The sequence below is a fragment of the Oreochromis niloticus genome, linkage group LG6 (genome assembly GCF_001858045.2).
Source record: "Oreochromis niloticus isolate F11D_XX linkage group LG6, O_niloticus_UMD_NMBU, whole genome shotgun sequence".
Lineage (NCBI taxonomy): Eukaryota > Metazoa > Chordata > Actinopteri > Cichliformes > Cichlidae > Oreochromis > Oreochromis niloticus.
In genome coordinates, this window is record NC_031971.2 from 37,040,691 (window position 1) to 37,068,062 (window position 27,372).

The following is a 27,372-nucleotide window of genomic DNA, read 5'->3' on the forward strand; positions in this document are numbered from 1 at the left end:
GCAGCTCTATAGGTTCAGATATAATCTGGTTTGCAGACACACTGATTAACTGTATCAAAAACTGAGGAGAGGTCTAACAAGACTAGAACTGTGTATTCTCTGGAGTCTGCTGACATCATAATATCATTAGTAATTTTAGTAGTGCTGTTTCAGTGGAATGCATTTCATGAAAACAAGACTGGAAAAGGTCATAGATGTTTGTGTTTATCCAAGTACACTGTAAGGTGGAGAGCAACTGCCTTCTCAGAAAGTTTTGACATCAAAGGGAGTTTGGAAATAGGTCTATAATGTTGATGTAGTGTTGGATCCAGGTTGGTTTTTTGAGCCTTGGCTCTACAATGGAATATTTAAAAAGGGTGGGGAACACCCCCAGTCTGAAGAGATTGGGGTGGTCCTTGAGGTTTACAACCCAAGGACCAATTGTATCAAAGGCGTTGATGAAAAGCTTAGTGGGGACAATATCAGAGGGGCTTAAAGAAGGCTTTATTTTGTCCATCAGGGCTGATATTTCAACAAATGTCACAGTTGTAAAAGTTGGGAGTGCCTCACAAGCAGAATAAGAAAGCTTTGGAGAGATTTTGGCATTTATTTCTTTGATCTTATCAACAAAAAATCGAAGGAGTTTCTTTCTGTCTGCTTGAGTGCACGTATGCTTTATAGGTACCACATCTGGGTACACAATAGCAGTAATTTTGTCAAACAGAATCTTAGGATTTCTCTCGTTTTTTTTGTTGTTGTTTTTTTTATGAATCTAGAAAGATATTCTGATCTTTGTTTGTGTTGATTTTCTTAGGTTTTCTGTTCATGTGCACAGTTTTTTTAAATTGCACAAACAAGTGTGTTATACCAGTTTCACATCTATTTATTTCAGTTTTATGAGAGCATTTTCATGAGCAGGATATGCCGGAGGATATGCAATTGGAATTAGAAGAGCAGAGGAAGTGAAGATGGATGGTAAAAGGTAAGTTTGGCAAGATGGTAATGAGACCTGCTATGATGTATGGATTGGAGACGATGACACTGACAGTAGACAGGAAGTTGTGGTGTAGGGTGAGGATGCTTAAATTTTCATTGGGAGTGACCAGGATGGACAAGTAGAAGAGATGTAGAGGGCTAGTGTGACAGAGGAGGACAAGGTGAGATGGGGAGCAGATGACCTGTTGTCACTGAGTAACTGGAAGAATAGGAGCATATGCAGCTCTAAATGGTTTAAAGGTTTGAGCAAATAACCAAAAATCTGTAGTCAGTACTCAGCAGCCTATATTTAAGTGTGAACACCAGGGTGAAGGACCAAAAGTGATTTAAATCTGATTTCACATTAGCGGTTTGAGGAGTGTTCTACATCCGCCACAGAGGTTATGCAACAGGTGCTGTGTAGCTGCCAGTTGGTATGAAACCTGTGAGTTATTTAAGGATGACTGATAGGCATTTTCAGCATGGCCGGTTAGCTCAGTTGGTTAGAGCGTGGTGCTAATAACGCCAAGGTCGCGGGTTCGATCCCCGTACGGGCCAACTTCAATTTCTTTTATCTCGTTTCAAGCATTCTTTCGCTAATACAAACCTCTAGTCATCCGGCAGTTTTCTTCTACTTATCGAGGTCTCGTTCGCATGCTAGTTCAGATCAGGGCTATCTCATCACAAATATGCTAACTAACTTCAGCTAACTTGCTTAGCGAAGCAAGAATTTTTTTCTTTTTAGAAAAACTGTGTCGTTCTCAGTGAGGAAAAGCAGTTTCATAGTCTTTAACGAAATGCCAAACTGCGTTCACCATTATGCTGTCTATATGAATCAAACCCTCTCACCGTGTCACAACGGTGGTTCCATGGTGTAATGGTTAGCACTCTGGACTCTGAATCCAGCGATCCGAGTTCAAATCTCGGTGGAACCTAAACTTTTACTTCTCTCCAGATGCTACTCCTTAACATTATAATTGTAAATGACATTGACAACACAAGCTTACTTTAGTCAGTTTACACATTGAAACGATGTTAGGATATTTACAGATTCTCAGTTTGCATTTATCATTCATAAAACTTATTAGATGAAGCCAGAAACGCTGTTAGAAAAAAGCTATTTAATTTTATTTGAAATCGACGTAGGAAATACATCCTTGCAAACAAACTGAAATATAAAAGTCTGGTGTGCACAGATGAACTATCTTTTAACATTTTCACTTTCTGTACGTTTGTTTGAAACAGTTACAAACATCAAGTTAATGTTTTGTTTCTGAGTTGCAGTCATTTCAGGTGGGACTCGTTGAAATCCAGCTCAGTGTTTATAATAAAACGTTCTGACGTGTTGACGTTTTGGAACAAATCTCCATCTGCAGTCGTTCCTCATTTTTTCTGCCGTTTCTTGGATGCTGCTGCCCCCTTCTGGTGAGACTTGGAGCCTGTATTTCTGAGAGCAATAAAAAGTGAATTAAGAACAACCACATCAATATAAAAATAATATTTGTCTGTTCATTACATTCATTAGAAAAGAACAGCTGTGCTTACTTTGGTTTTTCTGGCACCTCTGGGTTTAGTATGACCACCTCTTCCTCTTCACTGTCTGATATCTCAACCACATCTCCTGTAAGACAACAAACTCCCAGTTCAAGCACATTTTTATTATTTTCCTCTAATCAGCAAACATCACTTTTACATTAAACTGTCCAAATAAATAAATAATAAACCACCTTCGCCCACATCCATCTTTGTCACTTCTTCCACTTGCTCATCACCACTGTTGTCATTTTTTTCCTCTTCATAGTCATCTTCATCATCGTCCTCCAGTCCCCAGCTGTTCTGCAGCCCCTGCCCCACCTGTCCAACACCAGGGACTGGCACCACTGGGGATGGCACCCTTGCATGAGTGGTTAAGGAGACTAACGAGGAAGTGAAACACATTTTCTTTGCTGCTATCATAGACTCTATATAAAATCTGGATGTAGTCATTCAGTCATAAAAATAAACTTCATGTTGTTGACTTAAAACTGCCATTTAAGACCACTAACTCATTACAAAAGCATTTACAGACGTAACAAATCCAGTGAAAAGTGGCATGTTTTTAGCAATCGCCCCCTGCTGGCCATTTGAAAGAATGCCATAACACTGTGTCCCATTTTTTACATGCTTTATATCCAAGCTTGTAATTCAGTTCAGGATACGTCTGAGGTGCAGCTTCGCCCTTCTGGATGATGCCATTGGCTGTTTCTGTCACATCTGTCATCTCAACCGGAGTCTCGTCCTTTTTCAGAGCTGTGATTCGCTCCTGTGGCATGGACTCTGCAAATCCACACTTTCCACCGGCCTTCCTGTATTTAAAAGACACATTTTTTTCCTTAATCTGTTTTTAATTTAGCTTCGAAAATGATTCTAGTTTAAGACTGAAGTTTGGCAGTGAGACTAAGTCTCTGCTCACCTGGCTTTCCTGTCATTCAGCAGGGCTTCATTGATGAGCTCTGTGATTTCGGACACTTTGACACCAGCTATCTTACTGCACCTCATCACCTTCAACAAAACACAGAAAAAAATCAGTTACTCTGATAAAGAATTATTGTATTGAACAGTTATTTCACCAACATATCAGCCAAGCATTGGTATCTGTTAATATTATAGTAAGCAAAAAAATATTTCACTGGCAGAGGGATGAACTGATTCAATTATATTCCAGCAGATTTTGGGAGCAGCCTGTTTGAAACAAAGCTGAAGATCAGACAACTGGACAATGATCTTAATTAAACCTCATGAGGTTCTGCCATGATGTCTACAGACCTCTGTGGCCTAATCACAGAAAATCTGTGGACAGACCTCAGCGGTGAGCGTATGCAACAACATTTGCAGGACAAATAGTTGAAAAACTCCAAACAAGGAGGACTCTTTGCTTCTGCAGATGTCTTCAGCACATGTCATATCTCCCATTCATAAGTCCTCACGAAACTTTGCATTTTGAAAAAGAAACAACAGAATTTTTGAAGTAATTAATTTCTTAATTTATGCTTTTTGGAAATCAGCCCATTTTCACTCACTCACAGTAACAAAGAGCTTTTAAGGAGCTCACCTGCTCTTTAAGGAGCATGATTCCTCCGCTGGACTGGATGGAGCAGATCTCCCTGTGTTTGTTCATGGCGATTACCAACAGGCCATCCATCACTCGCTCCTCCCGCTCACACGGGTCCACCAGCAGGTAAGTACTGCAAGGACACAATGAGGAATGTTAACGTTCAAACAAGTGGTCACCTGCAGGTACTCAGAAGGTCCGCAGAAAATAAGTGGACTGTTTAAGAAAACAGCCCGAGTTCAGTTAAGTTGCTCGCCTGATCGCCTGCATGTTACTACAGTTAAATGCTGGATCAGGTGACCCCGAACCCTCACTCAGTTGTGCCGCTAAAGTCAAATTTATATTCACTCTCACTGGCAAATTTATTAGGTACACCTCGTTAGTATCAGGTTGAGATGATCTGAGTTTTATCATGTGTGCACTGATCATAAAGATGGTGAGCAACAACCCACAGGCAGGCTGTGGAGTTGAAACAAGGAGGAATCCAGAGTTTCCCCCAAAAAAGTCCCTCACACTATCACATCATCACAGGCAGGGTGGACTCATGCTTTCATATCGTTCACCCCAAATTCAGGCGCTATCATGCAAATGTCACAGCAGAAATCAAGGTGCTGTCAGACCAGGTGATGTTTTTCCATGTGGGAAAAGTCCCAGAAGATCAACAGTTTCTGAAATACCCCGGCCCGTGTAACACCAGCAACCACGGCACTGTCTTCATGCCTCAATGCACTGAGCTGCTTAGTAAGCTGCTGAACAGGTGTACCTAACAATGTGTCCAGTGAGTGTATACCACTAATACTTTTCTCTTCTCTCTGTCTCCTGCTTTCCCCTCACTCCCCAGCTGGTCGTGGCAGGCTGATGAGGGCTGCCCCTCCACGAGTTTTGTTCTGGTGGAGGTCTGAAGTGACTCTCTATAAACACTACTGAATATACTGAGTTAACTAAAACCTGCTGCACCTGTAAACATGACATTAAAATTTTGATAAACAGGAGAAAAAAATCTTGTGAGAAGCAATCTTTTACCCTTGTTGGAAGAAGGCGAAGCTGACGCTGATGGGCATGTGGTAGATACTCAGAGGAATAGGGTCTCTCTCCTCTGGACTGTACTGAAGACAGAAATTAAAAAAAAAAAAAAATACAGCTAACATAAAGCAGAATTCTCATGAAAACAATAACATCATCACTTTTCTCCCAGCAGGTCCAGGGAAGCTCAGACACCACCTGCTGTGGTGCTGCTGACTCACCACTGTGACTTCCTGTCCCTGGGTGCTGACGTCAGGGCGCCTGAAGTGGCACAGAGCAGTGATGGCGGCAATGCTGGCGGCATCCATCAGGTTTCCATCATTATTCAGTGTGTGAACATCCACCCTGATCTGCCACACCTAGAAACCCACAAGCAAGCACCACCACCATCATCATCATCAATACATGAAGCTTCTTTCTGTCTGTCGTGTGTGTGTGTGTGCATTACCTTTTCTCCAGACACCACACACAGAGACTCCGTATCGATGCACTTGGAGTTTCTCAGGCATCTCTCCAGCTGTCTGTTTAGCTTCACTGACAGCTCAGACTGTCTGGAAACACAGAAAACCCCACAGATGATTTACACTCTCTGCTCCAGCAGTCTGTCTAAATGAACCAGTCAGCCCCAGGGGAGGACCACTACTCGGGAACTTATTGTAATTTACAATAACTGCAGAGGTCATCTATAATTCACCAGCTATCATTTTCCAAACACAGAGGTCCTCTTACATATTATTTCCATGTAAATCAGAATTGTTGGTAAGCTAAGGTAGCTACAGTAGATCAACCCTTAATTACCTCACTTAGAAGCCAGGAGCAGGAGCACCATAGATCAGATGCCCAAGCCACCTCAGCTAGTTCCTTATGTTAGCAGCTGTACTCTGTGTGCCTCCTGAAAGAACAAGCTCCACACCCTGTCTCTACGACTGAGCACACACTGCCTTTGGAGGAGCTCATGTCTGTCGCTCGCATCCACAATTTCAGTCACTAACCACAGCTCGTGGTGACATAGATGGACAGCTATCGTTTCATGGTAACCTTTCTCCTCACCAAAACAAAAGTGCCACCAATCCTTTTATCAGTGTCCCGCTGCATACATCCCCAACCCAGTCGATACTCCACCCTCATCCAACTGAGAACCACGGCCTCAGAACATGGAAGCTTATTATGGATGCTTTCCAGTCACCAGATCTCATTAAATTCAGGAACAATGTCCCCTACACTCCATAAAAAACACACCATGCTTATTTCTTTATATTCCAGTGAACATAAATGAATGAGCTGAATTCAAAGAGTGAGGTTCGTCCTCACCTTCCCTGCTCAAATCCCGGTGAGGCCATCGGGGACAGCTCGATGTTGAAGAACATGATTCCTTCATTCGGTCGGTTTTCTTTAGGAGCCACCAGCTCGCACGACACCTGCGCCATGACCCTGCGGGGCGCCGTACAGTGAATACAGAGCTCAGTGTACACAGATGCTCAGTTTGACACACGATTGCAAACATGTGGCTGCAACTTAACCTGGTTTGTCCCAGATCCACAAAGCAGCACCCATAGTCAGTCCCAAAGCTGATCTTAATCTTCCTGTAGTCATAGGTCTGCCGTCCATCCAGGCGCTGAAGGAAGAGAACAGAAACAGGACACGTGAGTACGGATGAAAGCCTGCAGGTGTGCTATGGTAAGGCACTATAATACACATCAATCCTCTCTAAAACAGAGCAATGATGCCAGGATAGGACACCGATGCATGTCCTAATGTACATCCTCAGGCTGCGCGCGCGCACACACAAACACACGACAGCGCGTGCTGATTATCTCACCCACCTTTTTCTCTTCGATGGCTTTAAGCAGGAAGTCCCGCTCGCAGTTGGACAGCGGTGTGTCCTTCATTCTGTTTTTGTTATAATATACTGATCTGGTTCACCGTTCCAACAAGCATGTGGCCGCCATCGATGTTTTTTTAACTCTAACCCGGAAGTGCATAAGACACGTGAACGTAAAAGCGGCTAGAATATATATTTTTTTAAATAATTGGCGTATCTCAAATTAATAAGTATTTTATTACACTCCTTTAAATTCATTCAGAATCTTTATTTGTGTCGTATTTCATTATTTTTGATATGTTGGGCGTAGAATTTATTGATAAGGGTCTTTTATTTTGAAATCCCAGCGCGGTGTGATGGCTTGATGCCTTTAGTGACATATTGAAAGCTCGTCCTTTATAGCACTCAGTAGCTGCTTTTTATTCCTTTGGAGGAATTTGGAAATTTTGGAAAACACATCACAAAGCAAAATGTATTTAGTATGAGGATATTCCATTCTTTAAATGTTGTTTTATGTTATGCATTAAAAATAATAATAAAATTCATGTTTTGTCACTCAGTTACACTGAAATATATTTGATAGAAAGGTTTCACTTAAAGAAGGTAAAATTCTCAGTCCTTTCTAGGCTTTTGTGAATGGAATTAAGCTCAATATTAGTAGATTTGCGGCCTCACAAACTAGAAATAAATGTCAATATTATGTGTAATATTATATGAGTATATGCTGCATGTAAGCTTTCATATATCTCCTTCAAATTGTCTTTTCAGCACAGCAGACCTCCTGCTTTCATCTCATCTTGTCCTTAGCATCCACCTCTGACACACTAACCCTCTACATGTCCGCCTTCACTACATCCATGAACCTCCTCTGTGAGAGTCCTCTTTTCCTCATGCCTGGCAGCTCCATCTTCAACACCCTCCTCTGCACAAGTCCAAACTATCCCAGCTTTGCCTCTTTAGCTTTATCTCCAAACTGCTCCAAAACTGACTTCTTCCTCTGATGTACTCATTTCTAATCTTGTCCATCCTGGAGGCTCACAATGAAAATTTTAGCATGTTTAACTCCACCTCCAGCTCAGCTTCCTGTCTTTTTATCAGGACCACCTTCACAGCAGGTCTCATACCATCATGAAAGCCTTCACTTTCATTCTTGCTACTGTCTTTCTACCACAAATCATCACTAACACATGTCTAAATCCCCTCTACCTGCACTTTCTTCTTCGTGTGTTGCTTTGCATGGTTGACTCCAGGAATTAAAATACTTTATTCATTCAAGAGGAAATTATGTTATATGTTATATTTAAACTAATCTGCCTTCACTAGCTTTGGTTTCTTCTGTCTTCACTATTAGGTCTGCCTCCCTGTTCTAGTCTTGGTTTTCCGGACTTTCATTCCTCTTCACTCCAGAGAATACTTCCACCCTTTCAGACTCTCTTCTCACTCCTCCCTACTCTCAGATCACAGGTTAATCTGCAAATCATAGTTCATGGAGACTCCTCCTTCACATCATCTTTCAGCTTGACCTTTACCCTGACAGACAAGAAAGAGCTCTGAACTTGTTTATTTTACTTTTTTCTCTAAATTTTCTATGTTATTAAGCTTTTTCATTTGTGTAATTTGTAAGCTGTTTTATTTATATATTAATTCATTTACTTTTTTTTTTTTAAATATTCAAGATTCAAGATTCGTTTAGTTATGTGCTTAATGTTGAGTGTTCCTTTTCAGTCATTTCATACTTATGAATACCGCTATGCTCTTAATTTCTGCGGTGCCCGAATGCACCCTTTACGCTTCCAACTACCCCTGGTGCGCATGCTCAGTCGCAAAGGAACCTGTCCTCAGCGGCGCACCGTTATCCGGGCCGAGCTGTCATCCACGGTCCATCTCCTGCAGCAGATAACCGTGCTCTCCTCGACTGTATCCCAGTAGTATTCAGCGGGCTCACCCCACAAAACTCTTCTCGTGTTTTTGCGTGGAGAAGCAGTTTTCATCGACGGAGTTTTTTTTTCTTTTCTCCGTGATATCCAGAAGGCGCAAAGGTTTGTTTGCGCTCATTCAATCTCTCTCCATCCTCCCTGTGCGACATCACTGCTAATGTAGCCAGCTAACCGCTGCTGTTCATTCATTTCTGCAACCGAAGAATGCGATATTCGGCGGCCTTTTGGTTTCAAATTAATCATTAGCATCTTCCAATTTAAACACCAGTGTGTGTTGAATTAGCGGGCTCCAGGTACGAGCCCGTTAGTTTATTTCTGGCTGAGCTTATCTTGTGCTAACGTTTGCCGTTTGTGACTGGCGCGCTAACATCAGCTAGCCGAGCAGCTCCTGCAGCCAGAGCTGCTCTCTGAAAGAGCCTGGACATTACTGTGTTTGGTGGCAGCCATGTTAGCGCCTGTGACCTTTTATTTTTTAGTTTTTTTTTTTATTCCTACAGTGTAAACTTATGTTATGACAATGGTTATAAATAGAAAAATGCCACATTGGCGCTGTTTAGCGTCAACCAGATGCTGATAAGGCATGTAGCCCCTGCACACTTCAGCAGGAGGACTGAAGCTTGACTGTGGGTTAAAGATAATGACAGCTGTTGAGTACTAGATTATGTCCACTAATAAATCTGTTTGCTAAAGGGGGGAGTTACCTGCATAACTGATAGACTGACACCAGGTAAGATATGGTCGATGTGTCCTTGCAGGGTATTAGAGGTGTCAGCTCCGCATTTTTGTATATTAAGCATGACAGGGCAAGTTGGGACACCTGAAGCCTAAATCCCCAAACCATAGACAGAATAAAAGATGGGTGTAGCTCCTTGGTTTGAAAAGGGAAGCCAATGGGGAAGTGGCTTACACCTAGTGATGCTCCAATCCAAATTTTTCCAGTTCCAAGACCTCACAAGTCTGCAGATAGTGTTGATCTAATGCCAGTATTTGATTAAGCTGTATTTGTCATTGTGAGGAAGAAACTAGGAATCATTCTCTCGGTGCTAAGGCAACATCAGGCTCAACTTAACACTGATATACTGACGTTTTAAAATAAAATTAGGCACATTCATACAAGATTTTATAATTTGCTAATAATAGTTGATCATTTAGTTTAGAAATTTACGCTGTTTATTTCAGTGAGAAGAATAATGCATGACAGCAGGCACAAGACAAACAATGTTTGGTTTTTTTAATGTATTTGTAGTGGTAGTTTTCCATTTCCTTTCTGTCTGAGACCTTTGAAATGGTGCATCAAGTGTTTCACAACAAGTCACAACAGTGGAACCAGTGTCCTCCTAGCTTCTACCAAATATAATGTCTCTCTGAACAAATGTACAGAGATATAGTAAACAAACAAATGAGTCTTTGCTAAGCTTTTTAATCCTGGCACCACAGTTTATAGTTGAGTAAAAAACATATTCAAACATGTGAAGAAAATCAGTTGATGTTGAAGGTGTGAAATACCTCCAGACTGCTGAACCTTTGCTGTTAACTTCCCCCAGTCTAAATTAGCTCTTCAGCGTAAATACAGGACATAGTACTGGGCTGTTTATGGGCTGTTTGTTGCGGATATCCCATCCAGCTTTTTGAGTGAGGATCTGGGCCATATCTTTGGTGCATTCCTATTCAGTTTTATTATTTTTACCGTAAGCCTGATCTGTTGCTCATCACTGGTTCGTGAAGGAAAGTAAATTAATTTATCCTGCTATATTTTCAGTTTACCTGTTAACTCAACGCTCATTAAACATCACACCTTTAACCAGACCAGCGCACTTCAACCAGGCATTAGCATCTCCACATGGCTGTCACAACAGGGGAAGATGGAACCGTGATAAAACAGAATGGTTCCACCCCATCAAACTTACCTGATTTTTAAATGTCGAGCTCTCTTTCAAACTGAGCTTCGCTTTCAGTCCAAAGATGCAAACACATGAGCAACAGCACAATGCCTTTAAAGATAAGACAGCTTTTTCACTATGCTGCTCTTTCATCATCTCTCCCTTATGTTCATCACAATCCTTTTGATCCTCCTGCACTCTGTTGTTAGCAAACAGAACAACACCAGTTTGGGAATTAAACTTAATTAGGAATTAAGGGAAAGCATGCCGCTGCGCTGTCTCCAGTGATGCTTTTCATTTCCTGCTGCTCGCAACAAGAGCGAGCGGGTGTGGGCTGATCAATGGGAGGTTATTGAAGCTGATGTTCAGCATGCTAAATCGCCACTGTTTAGGTTTCAAATGCGTATTCATACTGTGCGTGTGCTGCGAAAAATAAGAAAGATATTAAAGGATGTGTGGTGAAGCAGAGGTGTTGCTCCTAAGGAGTCTGGTGTGTTTCTTCTGGTGGAAAAACACAGCAGATAATGTGCAGATTTTTTTTATTTTAAGAGTCTTGATCTAAGGATACACGTCCCTGATCTTGTAGGATTGTGTCCTAATGTAACCTCCTTGTCTGTAGTCTTTTTTTTTTTCCTCTAACCCTCACCCACTTGTCTTTCCTCTATTTTTATCCCTGACACGACACACACACTCCCCGTTGTTCTCCATAAATAAAATCCATCTCACTCACACCTGCCTCTTCTTCCCATCCCCCTTCCCGCGCCCTTTTTTACTCTGCTTCTAACACCATGCTCATCCCTTATCTCACACTTCTGTAACCCTCCTGCTACAGATGAAATTGGAAAAAGGCTGGATGTGGCTCCTGCTGCTGCTTCTATCCGCCCTGGCTGTCGCAGCTGTGGCGGCCCATGAGAAGGAGTCGGAGGCCGATGTTTCGGACGTCGTCGTTGATGACGACGATGATGATATGGGCTTAGATGAGGAGGAGTTAAAGGTCCTGATGGCAGAGGATGAGAGAGAGCAGGTTAAAGAGACGCACAGCAAGAGCACAGCCAGTGAGAAGGACGCTGGCTCCAATGTCTCCTTCCAGGTCTGGAGCAGAGCAACAAATCAGGAAATCTAGTAAAAGGAATTGAATCAGAAGATTTTTTGATGGCTGCAAAGCCTCTTATTGTATCCTTTATTATATCACCAGGTAACATACAAGACTCCTGTTCCCACTGGAGATGTGTACTTTGCAGAGACATTTGATGATGGCTCACTGGACAGGTATTGCTTAACACACAAACCTCCAAAATACAGCCCAAACTTATATGGTCTCCCACAGAGATTTAGTGGATCAAAGAGTGTTTCTGTGTGTGTGAGAGGAAGTGTTTCATGATGTTGATCTCCACAGATGGCAGCTGTCAAAAACAGTGAAGGAGGACGCGGATGGTGACATCGCCAAATATGACGGTTTGTTGCTGTTCTCTTCCTCCTATTCAAGATGCATGTGGGTGTTTTCCTCACATCACATATTCCTCATACATGATTCCATTGTTTGAAAGGTCTGAAAATCTTATTTTAAGTTGCATTGAATTCAAAGTAACGCAAGTGTATTGAAATAACAAAAAAACCCAGCAATTAAGCCTATAACAATTAACGCAAACCACACTTTTAGTCAGGCTCATTGTAACATATGTAAGCGTTCAAATTAGTACCTAAACCAGCCTTTTTTTCTAATGGCCAACAGGGGGCGACTTCAGTGGTTCCAAAAAGAAGTCAGACTTCTCTGGGTTCTGCGTTTAGTTCTGCTTCGATCTTTTCATATCGGCAAAATGGCAAAAATGCTTGATTCTTCACAACAAATTTTCTAACCAATGGGACTGGTTGGCAATTTTTAATAACTGACTGACAATTCGCTCAGTCAGTTATTAAATTTAACCTCTTAAAACCTGCAGAAATTATGCTTTTAAATTATGATGATATTTATAGCAGTTAGTCTAACTTGTATAGTATTGGCCACCTTTTCTTTTTGGTACTAATTGTACTTCATTTGGCAACATAACTGCTGCAGCATGAGGTTACGATACCTGAGCCAGAAACTGGTCCTGGCTGTCTGACACAGAGCGAGCACCACCACACATCCCAAAAAGTTTTTATGAAAAACGTTACCATATAACCCACAGGACTAAAAGCTGTGGCAGTAAAAATACAACTCAGACTGGTTTAAAAGAGAGAATCGTCCATAATAATAAGTGTTACTGTCTATTTACCGTGTCCGTGGCTGCAGGGAAGTGGGCTGTGGAGCAGCTGAAGGAGAACAAGGTTCCAGGAGACCAGGGCCTGGTGCTGAAGTCCCGGGCTAAACACCATGCCATTTCTGCAATGCTGGACAAGCCCTTTGTGTTCAAGGATGAACCTCTGGTCATTCAGTGAGTTCACACTTTGTCCCTCGTTATGTAGAGAAGTAGCAACCTGGACCCATTAAACAGTTTTGTTATGTGGCGTCGTAGGTATGAAGTGAATTTCCAAGATGGTATTGACTGTGGTGGAGCGTACATCAAACTGCTTTCGGACACTGGCAGTCTCAACCTGGTTTGTATACATTTTATAATCCACCATAATTAGCAAAACCTCCAGATTTCTGTGCTGTAATCTCATATTTGTGGTAGAATTGGGTGAATTTCTCTAATCCACCAAATGCTTAAGTATTTTTTTCTCTGTTCTGCACTACAGGAGCAGTTCCATGACCGTACACCCTACACCATCATGTTTGGACCGGACAAATGTGGCGAGGACTACAAGCTGCACTTCATCTTCCGCCACAAGAATCCTCTGAACAGAGACATGGAGGAGAAGCACGCAAAGAGAGCCGACGTCGACCTCAAGAAATTCTACACTGACAAGAAGACTCACCTCTACACGCTGCGTATGTAGCTAATTTGAAGAGATTTAGCACTCGGTGTTGTTGCTTTGTAGTATGATCTCATTTTGGAGTAAGACTCAGATTTCATCAGATGACATTAAAATCCACTCTACTCTTCTACTTTCCTCACTTCTGTCTGTCATCAGTCCTGAACCCGGACAATAGCTACGAGCTGTTCATCGATCAGTCGAGCGTGAGCCGTGGCAACCTGTTGGAGGACATGGTGCCTCCAGTCAACCCGCCCAAAGAGATAGACGACCCAAATGACTCCAAGCCAGACGACTGGGACGAGAGGGCCAAGATTCCTGACCCAGAGGCTGTGAAGCCCGATGACTGGTGACTATAGCCTCCATACTAGTGTACAGAGTGACACACAAGTTGAGGCTAGAACTGAAGAGCGAGAATGTTCAGTTATTCTCAGTCTGGCTGTCTGTCAGAACAACACCATCCACAATTGACAGGCAGAAAACTCTTCCTTGCTTTTATTTTGAAAGTTCAGTTCTGTCCATTTTGTTCATTGGTCTCTGTCTTTGCAGCTAAGCTTGAACAAATCCAGAAACTATTTTGTTGGTCTTTAAACCAAATCTTTATTGATATATATTGGGTGTCAACATTAGGAGTACAGCGGAGGTCATCAGATGGGGTCTTTATGGGTAGAAGAGTTGAAATGTAAAAACATATTAGCAAATAACAAATCCTGCTGTGTGTGTGTGTGTGTGTGTGTGTGTGTGTGTGTGTAACAAAGGGATGAGGATGCACCTGCAAAGATCGAAGACCCTGATGCACTGAAGCCTGAGGGCTGGTTGGATGATGAGTCGGAGTTTGTCCCTGACCCCAATGCAGAGAAACCAGAAGATTGGTAAACAAACTCTTTCACCCTGGTCTTACAGTCATGCTAACTGGAATGAGGAATGGTTCAGGGTGACAGCTTGTCGCTGTGTTTCCTTAGGGACGAGGAGATGGATGGAGAATGGGAGGCGCCGCAGATCCCTAACCCAGCCTGTGAGACAGCTCCTGGCTGCGGGGCGTGGAAGCGCCCCATGATCAACAATCCTCAGTACAAGGGCAAGTGGAAAGCCCCCCTGGTGGACAATCCTAACTATCAGGTAAATATTGTTCTGTGGTTTTATACACGTAACTTAAATTTATGTCAGTGTCCACCAAGTTGGCCCCTGCAATGCTGGTACTTTAGGATTTTCATAGTTTTTGTTTGTTTTTTTTTAAATTAATTTATTATTTTTTATCTCTAGACAAAAGCTAAAACCGTGATGTTTGTATTATTAGTACATCTTATCGGTAAAACAGCAATGGCCAGTATATTTGTATTTGTGGGTCCTTCTGACTGTATCCTCCATGCTTTGTGTTGTCTCCTAAGGGAGTGTGGAAGCCTCGTAAGATCCTTAACCCGGACTATTTTGAGGACCTGCAGCCGTTCAGGATGACGCCATTCAAGGCTCTGGGACTGGAGCTGTGGTCCATGACCTCAGATATCTACTTTGACAACTTTATTATCACCTCTCACAAGGAGGTTGCTGACCGCTGGGCGTCTGACAGCTGGGGGCTGAAGAAACTGGTGGCCAGTGCTAACGAGGTCAGCAGCACGTGTGCGGGGTTGCTGTGTGCGTGTGACGTACCACAGAGCTGTCACGTTTCTGTGCAGAAGTTCTCATGGTTTACTCTTTGTCTCTGGTCCCTCTATCTCAACAGCCAGGGATTTTCGCTCAGCTGATGATGGCAGCAGAGGAGCGGCCGTGGCTCTGGGTGATCTACATTCTGACAGTAGGCCTGCCTGTGGGACTGCTCGTGCTCTTCTGCTGGCCAAAGGTACCAAGAGCCTGCTAAACATTATTAACTTACACTTCAGATCATAGGTGTGGCTTCCTGACTTTGCTGTGATGTCTCGTATTTGCATCCCAGAAATCGGATGATAACTACGTGTACAAAAAGGTGGATCCGCCCAAGGCTGATGTGGAAGAGGAAGAAGAGGAGGAGGAGGAAGAGGAGGAGGAGGCAGCAGTAGATGAGGAAGACAAAGGAGCTGAAGCTACAGAAGCAGCACCAGCTGCAGGTGACACACATTCACCTATTGATACATTTATACTGCACTGTTCTGGATCATATTTTCTCCCCTTACTGTCCTCTTTGTTTTTTTTTCCTAATGCAACAGAAGAAGCTGAGGAGGATGCAGAAGCAGGAGGGGACAATGTAGAGGGTGATGATGAAGAAGAAGAAGAAGAAGAGGAGGAGGAGGAGGAGGAGGAGGAAGGAGAAGAGGAAAGCAAAGCTCCAGGGAGAACATTAGAAGATGAGGTTGGTGTCTTCTGTTCAACAGAGGGAAATGATAAAAAATTAACAGCTGTGCAATCAGGGAACTTCTCAAGTCTTTGACATATTTTCTTTCTATTTACCACCAGAAGAGAATAAAATGAAACTATCAAGATGTGACTTAAGTTTAGCTTCAATTTAAGGGGTTGAACAGAAACAGTTGCGTAAATTGTGGAGGAATTACAGCCATTAATGCAGTGACTGTTTTGATTTGTCTCACTGTGTTGCTAAAAGCGCAAACTCACTCTCTGTTTACAAGATGACTGAAATGAGATCAAAATATGTTTTTAGAGAAAGTAGATCCAAAAGATTTTCCGTAGCTGAACTGGTGGAAGCATTATTGTTTGCCTCTGGATCACTCAGGGTGTCTCTCAGCCCGTCTCCACGTTTGTAATCGGCACACTCGAGTCTGCTGCTGTCTGGGGCTCTCTTTGCCCTTATAGATATCCTGCAGTAGAGGTGGGCCGGTAGGGGTGACAGTTTCCCTCATGAGATGAGTCCAAAGCATCCCTTAATGAGGGGCTAATGTCCTCACTCAGAGCAGTGCAAGGAGCAGTAACCCTAAGGGGGCAAAATATGAAAATCCAAACAGCCTCAAACTCCAAACTTCACTTCAGCTGAGATCGATACATCTGACAGGTTTTTTATTTTTTAGCTACACAAAGAACAGAGATTTTGATACAGTACACACCACCTGTTTCTTCACCTTTTAACCAAATCTGGAACTTGAAACTCCACATTGCTGCAGAATTGTAACACAGCCACTAGAATAAAACTTTAATCTTACAGGTCACTTGGGAACTGTCGTTTGCGTTTGCAAGACGGGCTTTATGGTCAAAACTGCCCAATAACTCTCAACCTGACATGTCCCCCAACACCTCGTAAAGCTTTTAACATTTTAATAAAGTGTCAGCTGCACGAGTGCTGTTTTACAGCTCCAGCATCAAACCTGACGCTTCGCTTTCTGTCCCGCAGATGAAGGATGAAGGAGACGTTGCTGAAGAGAGCCACAAACAAGCAGTGAGAAAGAGGAGGGTACGGAAAGACTGAGGAGGCAAACGTCATGCCTGCTGTCTCCTTTCTGCCCCAACGGGGAAGAGGTGGAAGGGTCGTCTCTGCCGCCGCCGCTGCTCCCTCCTCCCTGAGCGGAGCAGCATGCATTTCCTTTAACTGGTAGCCTGCTCTCACCCCACCGGCTGCCCCATCCACTCCTCCTCTTCCACCCACCCGCACCACATCCTGTACCATCCCCTCGTCTTGTTTCTCCCTCTTCCCGTCTACTCAGATAAGCTCCCCAGAGAGTCTGTGCATTTAGCTGTTTACCCTCCTCCTCCATCCACCTACTTCATCCTTCTCTCCTTCTATAAGCCATCGCTGTCGAAACGCCTGTCAGCCCTAAAATGAAAAAAAAGCCCCGCCCCTCCTCCACTACAGTTCCTGCTCACCGTGTTTCTTCTGCCATCACATCCTCTCCTCTTGGAGCAGCAGAGAGCGCCTGTGCGTTGTTCGTCCCATTTTTACTGCATATCGTAGGGGCTAATTCTCTCAAGTTAGACTCCATTCTCTCAGTGTCCTTTTTCTTTGTTTAAGAACGTGTTCAAGGACACTGTTTGGCAGATTTTCAAAATGTTCGGGTTTGAAGAGCAGGAGAGGACGCCGGGCTGTGAGGAAGGCTGTGTGAGATGTTACTACAGCTTCAGGACAGACAAATTCGCCTCAGCTTAGGGTTAAAGATTACCTCTTCTAAAAAATAAAAAAAAATGGATGTTCTGTTTAGATTTCAGCTAGTTTGTAATGAGCATTAGTTCCTTTCATGTGTTTTATACTAAGTTATAGCATTTAAGAACTGAGGATTAGCACTGGTTACCATATTTATTGTTTTTGGTTGTAATTTCTTTTGCAGTACAGATAAATTTAATATTGCAGTGTTTTAAATGACTCGAGGCAGATTTCCTGAAACTAAATGCCTCTGACGTGCTTACTTTGAGCCAAGGTCTGTGACATCAAAGTGAAACTGTCAGCGCTTTGAGCAAAAATAAGTAACAGTTAAAGTCTCGGCCATCAGTTGGAAGACAGAACAAAAAGCTGTGAGGACATGTTTCATTCAGCAGTGCTTTCCCAGAATCTATCCCGGCTAGCCGGAGGCCAGATCTAGTTTGCAGCCTGGGGAAGATGTGACACTCATTTGTTTTCTATTACTGTCTCAAGCTTTTTGTAGTTCACCTTCTCGCCACACACTGGCAGATATCCCTGTTTACATTTGTTTGCAAATTGTACATTGCTCTTGAAAATAAACTTATTTAATAAGAAAACTTATTCTGGGATTTATTCAGACTGGACAAAGATGCATACGCCCTCTGTAAACACTTTTATGATGACTTTATGGACTTCAATAGTTTAGAAATGAATGGTCCCTATAAAAGTCAAAAATAATGATAAAGCAGGATATGCTTTAGAGGAGGCCTCACTCATCATCTCTGGTTTAAAGCTGTCAATGAATATTAGGAATTTGATTATACAGTTTGTGTAAATAATTGATTATGGAGACAGCACAGAATGCAAGGCTGGATTTTTTCAGACGTGGTGCTGTTGGGGGTCGATGGAGCGCTGTGTATACAGTGTGTTAAAGTCAGAACAGCTGATGGGCAGGGGACTAGGTGATGCTCTCAAAGCTCAAACAAATGCTGATGGTAGACACTCATTTTGGGGCTTTTATATCCCTGTGATTCCTTTTTTTATCTAAATGGCAAACCAAAGAAAATTCTTACCCCCCCCCCCCAGTTTTATCCATACAAATAAAATTGAAATCAGTGTGATGACTCAGTGAATGCTTTCAGATATTTTTCTGTTCTTAAGTCATATTCAACTCGCCTACAGTCCTTATTGCCATGCGCTACAGCAGGGGTGTCAAACACAAGGCCCGGGGGCCAGAATCGGCCCAGCAAAGACTCCAACTTGTCCAGCTGGAAGCCTGTGGAAAATGTGGAGTGCAGAGATTTAGAACTTTTCTTATATTTATTATGTATTTATTATGTATTCTTATAAACTTTATAAATTTCATAAACCTAGTAGTTAACTAATAGATAAACAATTAAATGTTGTTTTTCTGTGAAATAAAAACTTTGTTTTATAAACTGCACGACACTCGAACAAGTATTAGGGTCACTTCAGGAAAAAAAATTGATCATTTTGAGAATAAAGTTAAGATTAAAGCCTTCTATAAAATGCCCGTGTAGATGAGTTAGTGAAATTGTACTTCAGAATCTGTTTTAATTACAAGGAAATGATTACTCTTTTAGCACACGAACGCAACGCGGCGATAAGGACGTCGAAGAGATGGTGCAGAAAGCTGCATCTGGTCAGACGGGAAAAAGAAAACAAACTTGGAGTCCCGTCAGTCTGGGCCATGAACTACCGGGGCAATAAACTTTTTCTGTAATTTTATACATTTATCATATAAAAAAAACTCTGAGACAAAATGCTGAAATTGTTCTTGTGTCTTATATTAAGACGTCTCAGGGGTTAAATGTTTAGTTAAGTGTGTAAGTGTGTGTAGCCCATGATGTCAAATGATTTTTACATCCCTGCTCTATTGTCTGAGACACACAGCACCAACCAATGGGGGATGCCACAGTGGCTATGTCCATCTTAATATACAGACTTCAGGTTGTACAGGTGACAAAATAACCAGCGAGAGGCTCGATCTCAGGATTTTATTAAAACAGAAAGAGTTTAAAGGCAAAGGTGCAGAGCGTCTACATACAGGATGATACGAGGACGTGTGCAGGCAGGGCACAGGCAGCATGCTGGAAACAAATTAAAATCCTACTGTACAACTGTACAAAATAACATCACTAAATTACAGCATGTACAGCACTCACTGCCTCCCCTAGCCTTCCTAATTCCTTACTTTACAAACAACACATTACTGTTTGGGATAACTGGGAAAATTCATTTTAAAAGCAAATTAAATCTTTGCTCAGAGTAAATTTCACTTCGCCCCTTCCCTCTCGTCCCTTTTTATCTGAAGAAGACGACACTGTGCGCACCCTCCCCCCTCCGAGTACATCAACTCATCTTACGATCAAATCCATCTTGCAGGCCTGGATTAATGGATCGATAACACTCCAGGCCTCTTTGCAGCTTTTTGCTCCTGCAGTTAAAGGGGAAGGCAGGGAACAAATGCAACTTTTAGAGTATTTATCCAGTGGCCTTTGGAATTATATGGACCAAACACGCACTAATAGGTTCACAGGTCTGCAAAAACACAGAAAATCCGACTTGAGTGAAGTTAATAAAGACAAAATCTGGTACTAGAGTGCAAGTTTACAAGACTTTTAGTATCTGTGCTTTTATTTATATTGCTAACAAGCTTTCAAAGGTATCTGCACATCCTGGATCCACCTACTATTGATTAAAAAAAGTTCTTGGTAACTTTATACAGTCTGTTTTTCAGTGAGTATTGAATTATTGACATCTCAGTAGATATGCTAATCTGCCAAACAAACAAACAAACAAACAAAAAAAACCATACAACAAAAAAAACCATACATAAACAGAAATCACTCAAACATGCCAAATACACTCTGCATAATACTGTTCAGCTTGCCAGCTTTTAAGTGGAGGAACACAGTCGTGCTTTACAGAGACAAGATGACATCCAAGACCTGAACAGATCCAGCTGTCGTACAAAATACTTTACAAAAATAAATAAATTAAACCAGTGCTGATAATGAGGTTCATGGTCAAAGAGGATCTGTAATATCTGTGGTTTGTTTTGGGGTCACCTTTAAACAGAACACGTCAAAGGCGGGACATCCGCAGGAAATCAGAACTGGCCTCAAACAGAAACACAGCTTTGTTTGTTGGTTTTTTACACATACCGGATTGACAGCAAGCATTAGGGACAAACTCGAGGTAAGAAGTCCCTCAACCTCTTAATTTACTGTTATTGAGTTAAAGGGGTGACATCTACTTTGTCTGTAGTGTTTAGAGGAAGCTGATGAAAAACAGCCCTGGTCCAAATGAATGTTATATACACATATTTCTTACATCTATAAGTCCGTTTATGGGGTTATTTGATATTTATTTTGTTAGTTTGACTTGGGTAAGTGGTTAAAGAAACTCCCATTTCTGCTGAGGAAACAAACCCCTCTCCACGTCTCCATGATGGGTTTCCTCTCCCAGTTGCTGGCCCAGGACTCCAGCTTTCTACTGAGGGTAACTCACTTCCTCTTGCTCTTGGTGTCGGTAGTCTGGAAGACGCTCGAGGCCGACATGAGGTTCTCAATGTACTGACCAAGGACCTGGTTCTCAGACTTTAGCTTCAGGTTCTCCTCTTTGACTGCATCGACTCGTGCTGACAGGTCTGGGACAAAAAAAGGAAACGGGCAGCTAAAAGGCGTACTCTTCCCCCTTAGGTCCCCTTTCTCAGCATTTACTGACCCCCTGTATAATTTCTGTCACACAAATATCACTTAATTATTAGTATTTAGTAGATTAGCATTTATCCATCCACGTTGTAAATGGACCTGGGTCACTGGGGAAGCTGTCTAAGCAGACATGCCCAGACACATGGTTATGGTTAGAATGGAATAGTAGTGTTAATCTTAAAGCTTTAGATGTAGAATTTTCCCAGAATACACACTGAAAGATCAACATGTGACTTATGTAAATTATTTCTGTATTTTTTTCCTCTATGAGGATTTTTTTTTTAAACCCAAACCAGTTTTTGACTTATTGAAATCTACATTCAATGCTTTACAGCTCATGCAGTAAGAAAGAATATGTAAAAGGAGAAAAGGCAGCTGCACAGAGAGAAACGGCCAGCGTGTTAAATCAGAAACAGATGTGATTTTGGGAGTTTTATTGAACCTGTTTTAGCAGGATGTACATACAAAAAAAGTGAAAGGTCCTCAGATATCAGAGGAAGTTTCCTGATATAGAACCAGAAAATGTGCACTATGCTGTATCATTTTAGAGTGTTTCATCCATGAGGTCATTGTTCCCGTCTGGTAAAATTTAATTTGTGTGTTAGAGGGTTTGTTTTGTTTATTTTTACCTTCCAGTGTGTGCTGAAGTTCCAAAACCTGATTTATCAACCTCGTCTTCTCCTCAACCTCCACCTGATTCTCCATGTCTCCTGAAATAACAACAATACACGTCAGCATCATTATTATCATATTATTATTATTATCATTAGTAGTAGTAGTATTTCTACACAAGCTAACCCTGAGGGAGACCGTTTCACCCACACGTACCATCTATGTCGCAGTTCATGGTGACAAGCTCGTTCTCCTGTTTGGTATACAGGGCTGCAGATCCACCGTCCACTGTGAGACAAAAAAGAGCGCCGTTATAGCTGTGATTTGTAACATGGAGTTTATATTTAAGAGGCAGTGCTACAATCTACCTCTCTGTTCATAAACAACGGTAAATATGGTGCCATCAGTGTTTACATTTTCATGTCAGTAGAGTTGGTGTGTCAGGCAGGGCGGCCTACTTACACTACAGAACACACGGACAAGGTTCATATGGGAAGGATATAATGGAAAGTCTATATAAGACCATGATTTTAATTATTAGCAGAATCACTGAACATTAAAGTTTAGGTTGATTATTATATACTCTACAGATGACACACTTCCAGCTGTAATTATTCCCCCTTTTGTTTACTCTCAGTCTTACTGCTGGGCAATATGTCCAAAAACTGTAATGAATTTCATTTCAGTAGATATCAGTGATCATTACAATAGAAGACAAATTCCCTTCAAGTTTAAAGTCACAGTGCTGAAAAATACTGAAACTGCTTCTGGGTAGTTTTCTATATTGTCATAAATATCATTATCTTAAATTTTCTTGAATCACTGTGACATAACTTTGAAGCTATACTGCCCACTCACTGGCACTTTGTTAGTTCATGTCTCCTGACAACACAAGCTGAGGTATGAACCAAGACCTGTTCCACCCTGCAATGTAAAGCCAGGTTTATTCCAATCCTAAAGCAATGAAACTGGGTTACTACAGTAGATCATCTCGCTCTATCTCTCCCTATCCCTATGTTTTTGGCCAGTAGTACCACAGAATCCACCAGCACCCTGTTTTCCAACAACACGAGAACCTGTGTTTGTTGATTTGGCCAAGATTTTATGCGGGATGTCCTTCCTGTCACAATCCTCCCCATTTATCCAGGCTTGAGACCAACACTAGGAGCACTGGCTTGTGACTGGGTTGCACTCTTGTCAAGATGCCTTTGTCTTAATAAACCTATTAATTTATTTATTACATAATAGTAAAGAGCTCACTCATTTACTGATAGTCTGCAGAGATTAAGTGCCTTAACTGTTACAGTAATTCTGGACTTCTAGACCAAACAGTGACACAAAAAGGATTTTTCTGAATCAGGATGACAGCATTTTTAACCTTCCTACACACTGAGTATGTACTCAGCTCATCCCTAAAATTACAATGAGTACACCAGCAGCTGAAATAACAGTTACAGTTATTTTAATACGGGGAATGCTTTATAAAGACTATCATAAGACCTTAAAAGCAATGTTTAGCTTTCATTTATTACTATTATTGTACTGTTATTATAAACTATAGAGAATTTGGGAAATTTTGATTCAAATTAAATACACTGTATCACTGATTTAACTGTTCAACAAAGTAACTTTGATAGTTTGTGTGAATATAGCGTCATTTTGTTTGGCTTGTTGGGATTTGGTAACCGTTACCGTGTCTGAGTGAGTGATGATAGCATGATGGGAGCACACACCGCACCCAGGCTAAGAGTGCTGTGGTCATACCGCATCAATAAAACGCGTGTTAGGAGCCAAATGCTGCTTTGGATAAAGGCGCTCATTAGTTCGCCTGTCTGCCGTCCAATAATCGAAACGATGCTGACACTGAAGCAACGATTAAGCAGCAATGAGCGCCAAAGCATAGCATTTAGCTAAAAAACACATACAGATACACAAAGCTCCACCTCCAAGTACATCACGATTCCCACTCGGAGCCACGGCCGAAACATCGGACAAGGTGCTGGAGGCAGTTTTCCCCGACAACACAAGCCAAAACAGCACAAACGTGTCCGATAATGGGCGTAGATACATTAGCTCCGTGAGCTAACTAGCTCAGTGGTCAACCAAGCCAACGAATCTGAAACTTAACTACTTCCAACACCAAATACGTTTAAACGCATCATAAGAAGAAACCAAAAAAAACGATCTGGTCTGTCTGATATTTAAATTTTCGCCGACAAATAAAATTTACACCGTGTCACCGGGCGAAGAGCAGCTAACTGCTACAAGCAAATTGTTGGCTAGTTTTAAGTTCAGAAAGAAATACGTCCCGAATTTTTATACTTCGAATTTAGGAACACAGCAGATGTAGGAGTATGAACTCACCTAAAGCAACAAAAAAGTCTTCTCCGATTAGCGGAGTTACCCTGCAAACAGACACACAGCTGTGATGATGATGACGAGGAGGAGGAGGATGACGATGACAGCTACATCGCTGTGTGTGTTACCACACCAACCGACAGGGGGAGCAACACACCACATACAGAACGTCTCTAGACTTCCGGTTTCGTGATGTAACAGAAATGTTGAATTTCGTGGGTTTTTATCATATTTTCATTTTTATTTAATATGTTGGAATTAGTTCGATTTTAGACTCGCAAAATACCTTTATGTGGGTTTGCCACAAGGCCACTAATCCACTTTACGGCACCTGCCATTTTGATTTCAGGCATGAAGCCAGCCGGGACTGTGCCCTTAACCAACCCAATCAGCATGTAGTCTAAGTATAATAAAATAAATAAATGAATGAAAAAGAAGACTCACTCAACCAAAGTGTGGGGTTTTATATGTAGAACCAGATGTAATATATTTTAGCCGTTTAGCTCTAATCAATAAGTGTTACATCACGTGAGCCTCCTGCCGCACCATCCGGCTGAATTATAGCCTGTTTCTTAACAATGACACAGGTCAGCTCTGAACACACACAGCTTTCCTAACAGATGCTCATGCTTTTCCGTCTGGTAGAAAACCCAGCACACACACACACACACACACACACACACATCTATGCACATCTATAGTTTTCTGTGTGAATGCATGAATGAAGTGTTATCTGACCTGTGTGAGCATGATTACATGCCTGCATGTCTGTCTGTCTGTGTGTGGCACCCCTGTGGCCTCTGTACTTCTCTACCCGCTCTGAGAGCTCTATATGCTGCTGCTTGTTAGCCAAACCCAAACCCTGTGGGGGCACTGCTGCCTCAGCCAACAGTTGTCTGAGGCCAGTTTACCCTGTCTCCATCCTCCTGTGCGTTCCTTTCTGCTCTGTGGAGTGTGTGTGGCTTCCGGGGTCTTTATGAGTAGCATTCTAGGATTATTAGGTAATAGGAAACTGAGTCTTTAGAGGGGATTTGTAAGAGGAAACACAACACAACTAAGGTTTCCAGTTTGCATAATTGAGGGTGTATCTGCTTTGACTGGCAAGTGGGTAAAGACCACACAGACCACAGATTATATTTAGGAAGGCCTGAGATTCTTGGTGTTTCAGAACTGAATGTGAAAAGCAAGGGATGGATCTCACTGTGAAATTACACACTCAGTGGCTAATGGCTTGTGATTACAAAACTTTCCATAACCAGAAGCTACAGACATCTTATATATTGTCTGTGATCTGACACAGGCAGCTGAGCAGCATCTAACAGGCTAAACTGTGTAACTGAACTGTAAGACAGCTGCTGATGTTGGTACCTTAATAGTAACACATATATTAACAAGACAATAACTGTTCAAATTAATTTAAAGTTTAATTAGTGCATCAACTTCCACAATAAGTATTCTGGGGATTTCAAAGTCCGGGCTTCATAGCAGGAATTCACAAACCTGTTGGTGATTCTGAAGGTGACTGCAGCCATCTTTATTTACAGTCTGTGGAGTCTATTCTCTTTGCTTACATGCCCTTCTCGAACTACTTACTTCAACTCTAAATAAAAAATTATAGTTTGAGATTCATGTGTACATAGTGAAGATTAGTAACAATTGGAGAGTCTGAAATCCGAGAAGTAAGGAGCCACACCCCAGCCAGTAATGCCACACACCCATATAAACACTGTGGCTTTGCGAGGTACTGTTTCTACCTTATTACCCTTTGTTCAGTCACATGCTTGTAACATTAAAAACAACGGTCTCTGACCGTTTGCTCCAGCTAAAAATTATAATAATAATAATAATAATCAGAACATAACCTCACCTGAAACCCAAAGAGCGCATGCTTTTGAACAATAAGCTCTTTTTTAAGCAACTTTTTAATTTCAAAACATATAGAGCTGCACACTGGAATCAGTTTGATGGAGGGGGGTTAGCTCCTGTGGCGACTATGTGTGTAAAACTGTGACTGACAGACCGACGTTTACAATCTGGTCGATTGGCTGCAGGCTAAAAGCTGTTTCTGCAAATAGAAATAAAGGACAGGTTAGGGCTAAATCTGAAGAAGTGCATTACCTGTATCGTCTGCCAGAGAGATGTTAGTGAACGTCCCATCGTCCTCGTCTACCGTGGCCTCCATGGCCTGAGTTTGCTTTTCGTCCTCCACTTTTATTCCTTTCTTTCTTTGATTATCTCACAGAGTCACGAATTAGTGTTGATCTTTCCGGGTTTTGTTAGTCTCCGTTTCTTCTTTCTGTTTGTCTGTTCTCCCCTTCTGGCTCTGCCTTCTCTCACACACACCTGCTGCCTTGAATTGCTTGCCACGGTTACCTGTTCTACCTGCCTGGCAGCTCCGATTACGTGGCTGTCGTGGGAATGGGTCACCATGGCGACCACTTGACCAAAACACGGGACAGACTGCTCAAGCAGGGAAAGCTACTGGGGGTCAAAGTTTAAGCTCCTGTGAAATGGAGTCATAGCGAAGAGGCACATTTAAAGTATCTTCAAATTAGGATCGTGAGCCACGTGAACACACTGCAGTCACCAGCTCGGTGACTCAGGACAGTATGCTCCTCAGTTTTTATTTATTTATTTATTTACACGAGGTTTGAATTCGAAGGCTTCAGCTGACTTAAAATGAGAAGACTTTAACGACAAAAAGAGCAGTTTCCTCAAATCTGCGGTGCATCCTGCACTCTGGTGGCTGAAGCTGAGCACTGCAGCTCACTGTCCACTGTCTGTGGACTAGACCGGGGGGTCAAACTCATTTTAGTTCTTAGGAGACTTCCTGCGGGCCAGAGCCTGGGTGGATTATCCAGTCGGCATTCAAGGCATGTTCCCAGGGGTCCATATACAGTTAGAGGCCCATCCAGAAACCAGTGAGAAAGAACTTCTCTTCTCTTAAATGTTAATCTTAAAACTATATATTTTCAAAACATAAATAAATATATTCTTGAAATGATAAAAGTGATATAACTGATAGCTCGT

The 27,372-nt window shown here is 42.0% G+C and overlaps 3 protein-coding genes and 2 non-coding genes across 6 annotated transcripts; 3 read left to right on the forward strand and 2 right to left on the reverse strand.

The window, feature by feature from the left end:
* The first annotated feature begins 1,438 nt into the window (after window positions 1-1,438).
* trnai-aau (transfer RNA isoleucine (anticodon AAU)) lies at window positions 1,439-1,512 on the forward strand. Its single transcript has one exon. It is a non-coding gene; the product is annotated as a tRNA-Ile (tRNA).
* Window positions 1,513-1,817: 305 nt separating this feature from the next.
* On the forward strand, window positions 1,818-1,889 carry trnaq-cug (transfer RNA glutamine (anticodon CUG)). Its single transcript has one exon. It is a non-coding gene; the product is annotated as a tRNA-Gln (tRNA).
* Window positions 1,890-2,058: 169 nt separating this feature from the next.
* On the reverse strand, window positions 2,059-7,051 carry exosc9 (exosome component 9). The gene is made up of 12 exons (XM_005470057.4): window positions 6,892-7,051; window positions 6,589-6,683; window positions 6,380-6,499; window positions 5,517-5,619; window positions 5,290-5,427; window positions 5,069-5,151; window positions 4,046-4,178; window positions 3,407-3,495; window positions 3,153-3,299; window positions 2,682-2,848; window positions 2,500-2,575; window positions 2,059-2,401 (listed from the first exon to the last, which is right to left on the reverse strand). Exons 1-12 carry the CDS (start codon window positions 6,955-6,957, stop codon window positions 2,338-2,340), a joined length of 1,281 nt encoding a protein of 426 aa, XP_005470114.1. The 5' UTR covers window positions 6,958-7,051; the 3' UTR covers window positions 2,059-2,337.
* Window positions 7,052-8,699: 1,648 nt separating this feature from the next.
* clgn (calmegin) lies at window positions 8,700-18,252 on the forward strand. Its single transcript, XM_005470058.4, has 15 exons — window positions 8,700-8,929; window positions 11,540-11,797; window positions 11,903-11,976; window positions 12,104-12,162; window positions 12,980-13,121; window positions 13,203-13,284; window positions 13,426-13,618; window positions 13,762-13,951; window positions 14,361-14,474; window positions 14,565-14,721; window positions 14,991-15,206; window positions 15,323-15,439; window positions 15,533-15,683; window positions 15,783-15,925; window positions 16,916-18,252. The coding sequence occupies exons 2-15, from the start codon at window positions 11,540-11,542 to the stop codon at window positions 16,988-16,990; spliced, it is 1,971 nt and encodes a 656-aa protein (XP_005470115.1). The 5' UTR covers window positions 8,700-8,929; the 3' UTR covers window positions 16,991-18,252.
* Window positions 18,253-19,639: 1,387 nt separating this feature from the next.
* Window positions 19,640-26,738, reverse strand: scoca (short coiled-coil protein a). 2 transcript variants are annotated; one of them, XM_003447986.5, is made up of 4 exons: window positions 26,461-26,738; window positions 22,201-22,272; window positions 22,002-22,082; window positions 19,640-21,308 (listed from the first exon to the last, which is right to left on the reverse strand). In XM_003447986.5, the coding sequence occupies exons 1-4, from the start codon at window positions 26,522-26,524 to the stop codon at window positions 21,166-21,168; spliced, it is 360 nt and encodes a 119-aa protein (XP_003448034.1). In that variant the 5' UTR covers window positions 26,525-26,738; the 3' UTR covers window positions 19,640-21,165. The 2 variants fall into 2 exon arrangements, with proteins under 2 accessions (XP_003448034.1, XP_005470117.1); XM_005470060.4 differs by lacking the exon at window positions 26,461-26,738 and adding an exon at window positions 24,349-24,504.
* Window positions 26,739-27,372: the final 634 nt, after the last annotated feature.

Bases quoted from the DNA above. Each gene is read 5' to 3' on its own strand.
- exosc9 (XM_005470057.4), bottom strand. From the start codon at position 6,957: ATGAAGGACACACCGCTGTCCAACTGCGAGCGGGACTTCCTGCTTAAA. The intron at 6,684-6,891 runs GTGGGTGAGATA...CTCTTCCTTCAG, and splicing joins AAGCCATCGAAGAGAAAAAG to CGCCTGGATGGACGGCAGAC. The intron at 6,500-6,588 runs GTTAAGTTGCAG...GGCGCCCCGCAG, and splicing joins GTGGATCTGGGACAAACCAG to GGTCATGGCGCAGGTGTCGT.
- scoca (XM_003447986.5), bottom strand. From the start codon at position 26,524: ATGGAGGCCACGGTAGACGAGGACGATGGGACGTTCACTAACATCTCT. The intron at 22,273-26,460 runs GTAATGCACTTC...TTTGTCTCACAG, and splicing joins CTCTCTGGCAGACGATACAG to TGGACGGTGGATCTGCAGCC. The intron at 22,083-22,200 runs GTACGTGTGGGT...TTGTTATTTCAG, and splicing joins CATGAACTGCGACATAGATG to GAGACATGGAGAATCAGGTG.
- clgn (XM_005470058.4), top strand. From the start codon at position 11,540: ATGAAATTGGAAAAAGGCTGGATGTGGCTCCTGCTGCTGCTTCTATCC. The intron at 13,952-14,360 runs GTGACTATAGCC...TGTGTAACAAAG, and splicing joins GCTGTGAAGCCCGATGACTG to GGATGAGGATGCACCTGCAA. The intron at 15,440-15,532 runs GTACCAAGAGCC...TTTGCATCCCAG, and splicing joins TGCTCTTCTGCTGGCCAAAG to AAATCGGATGATAACTACGT.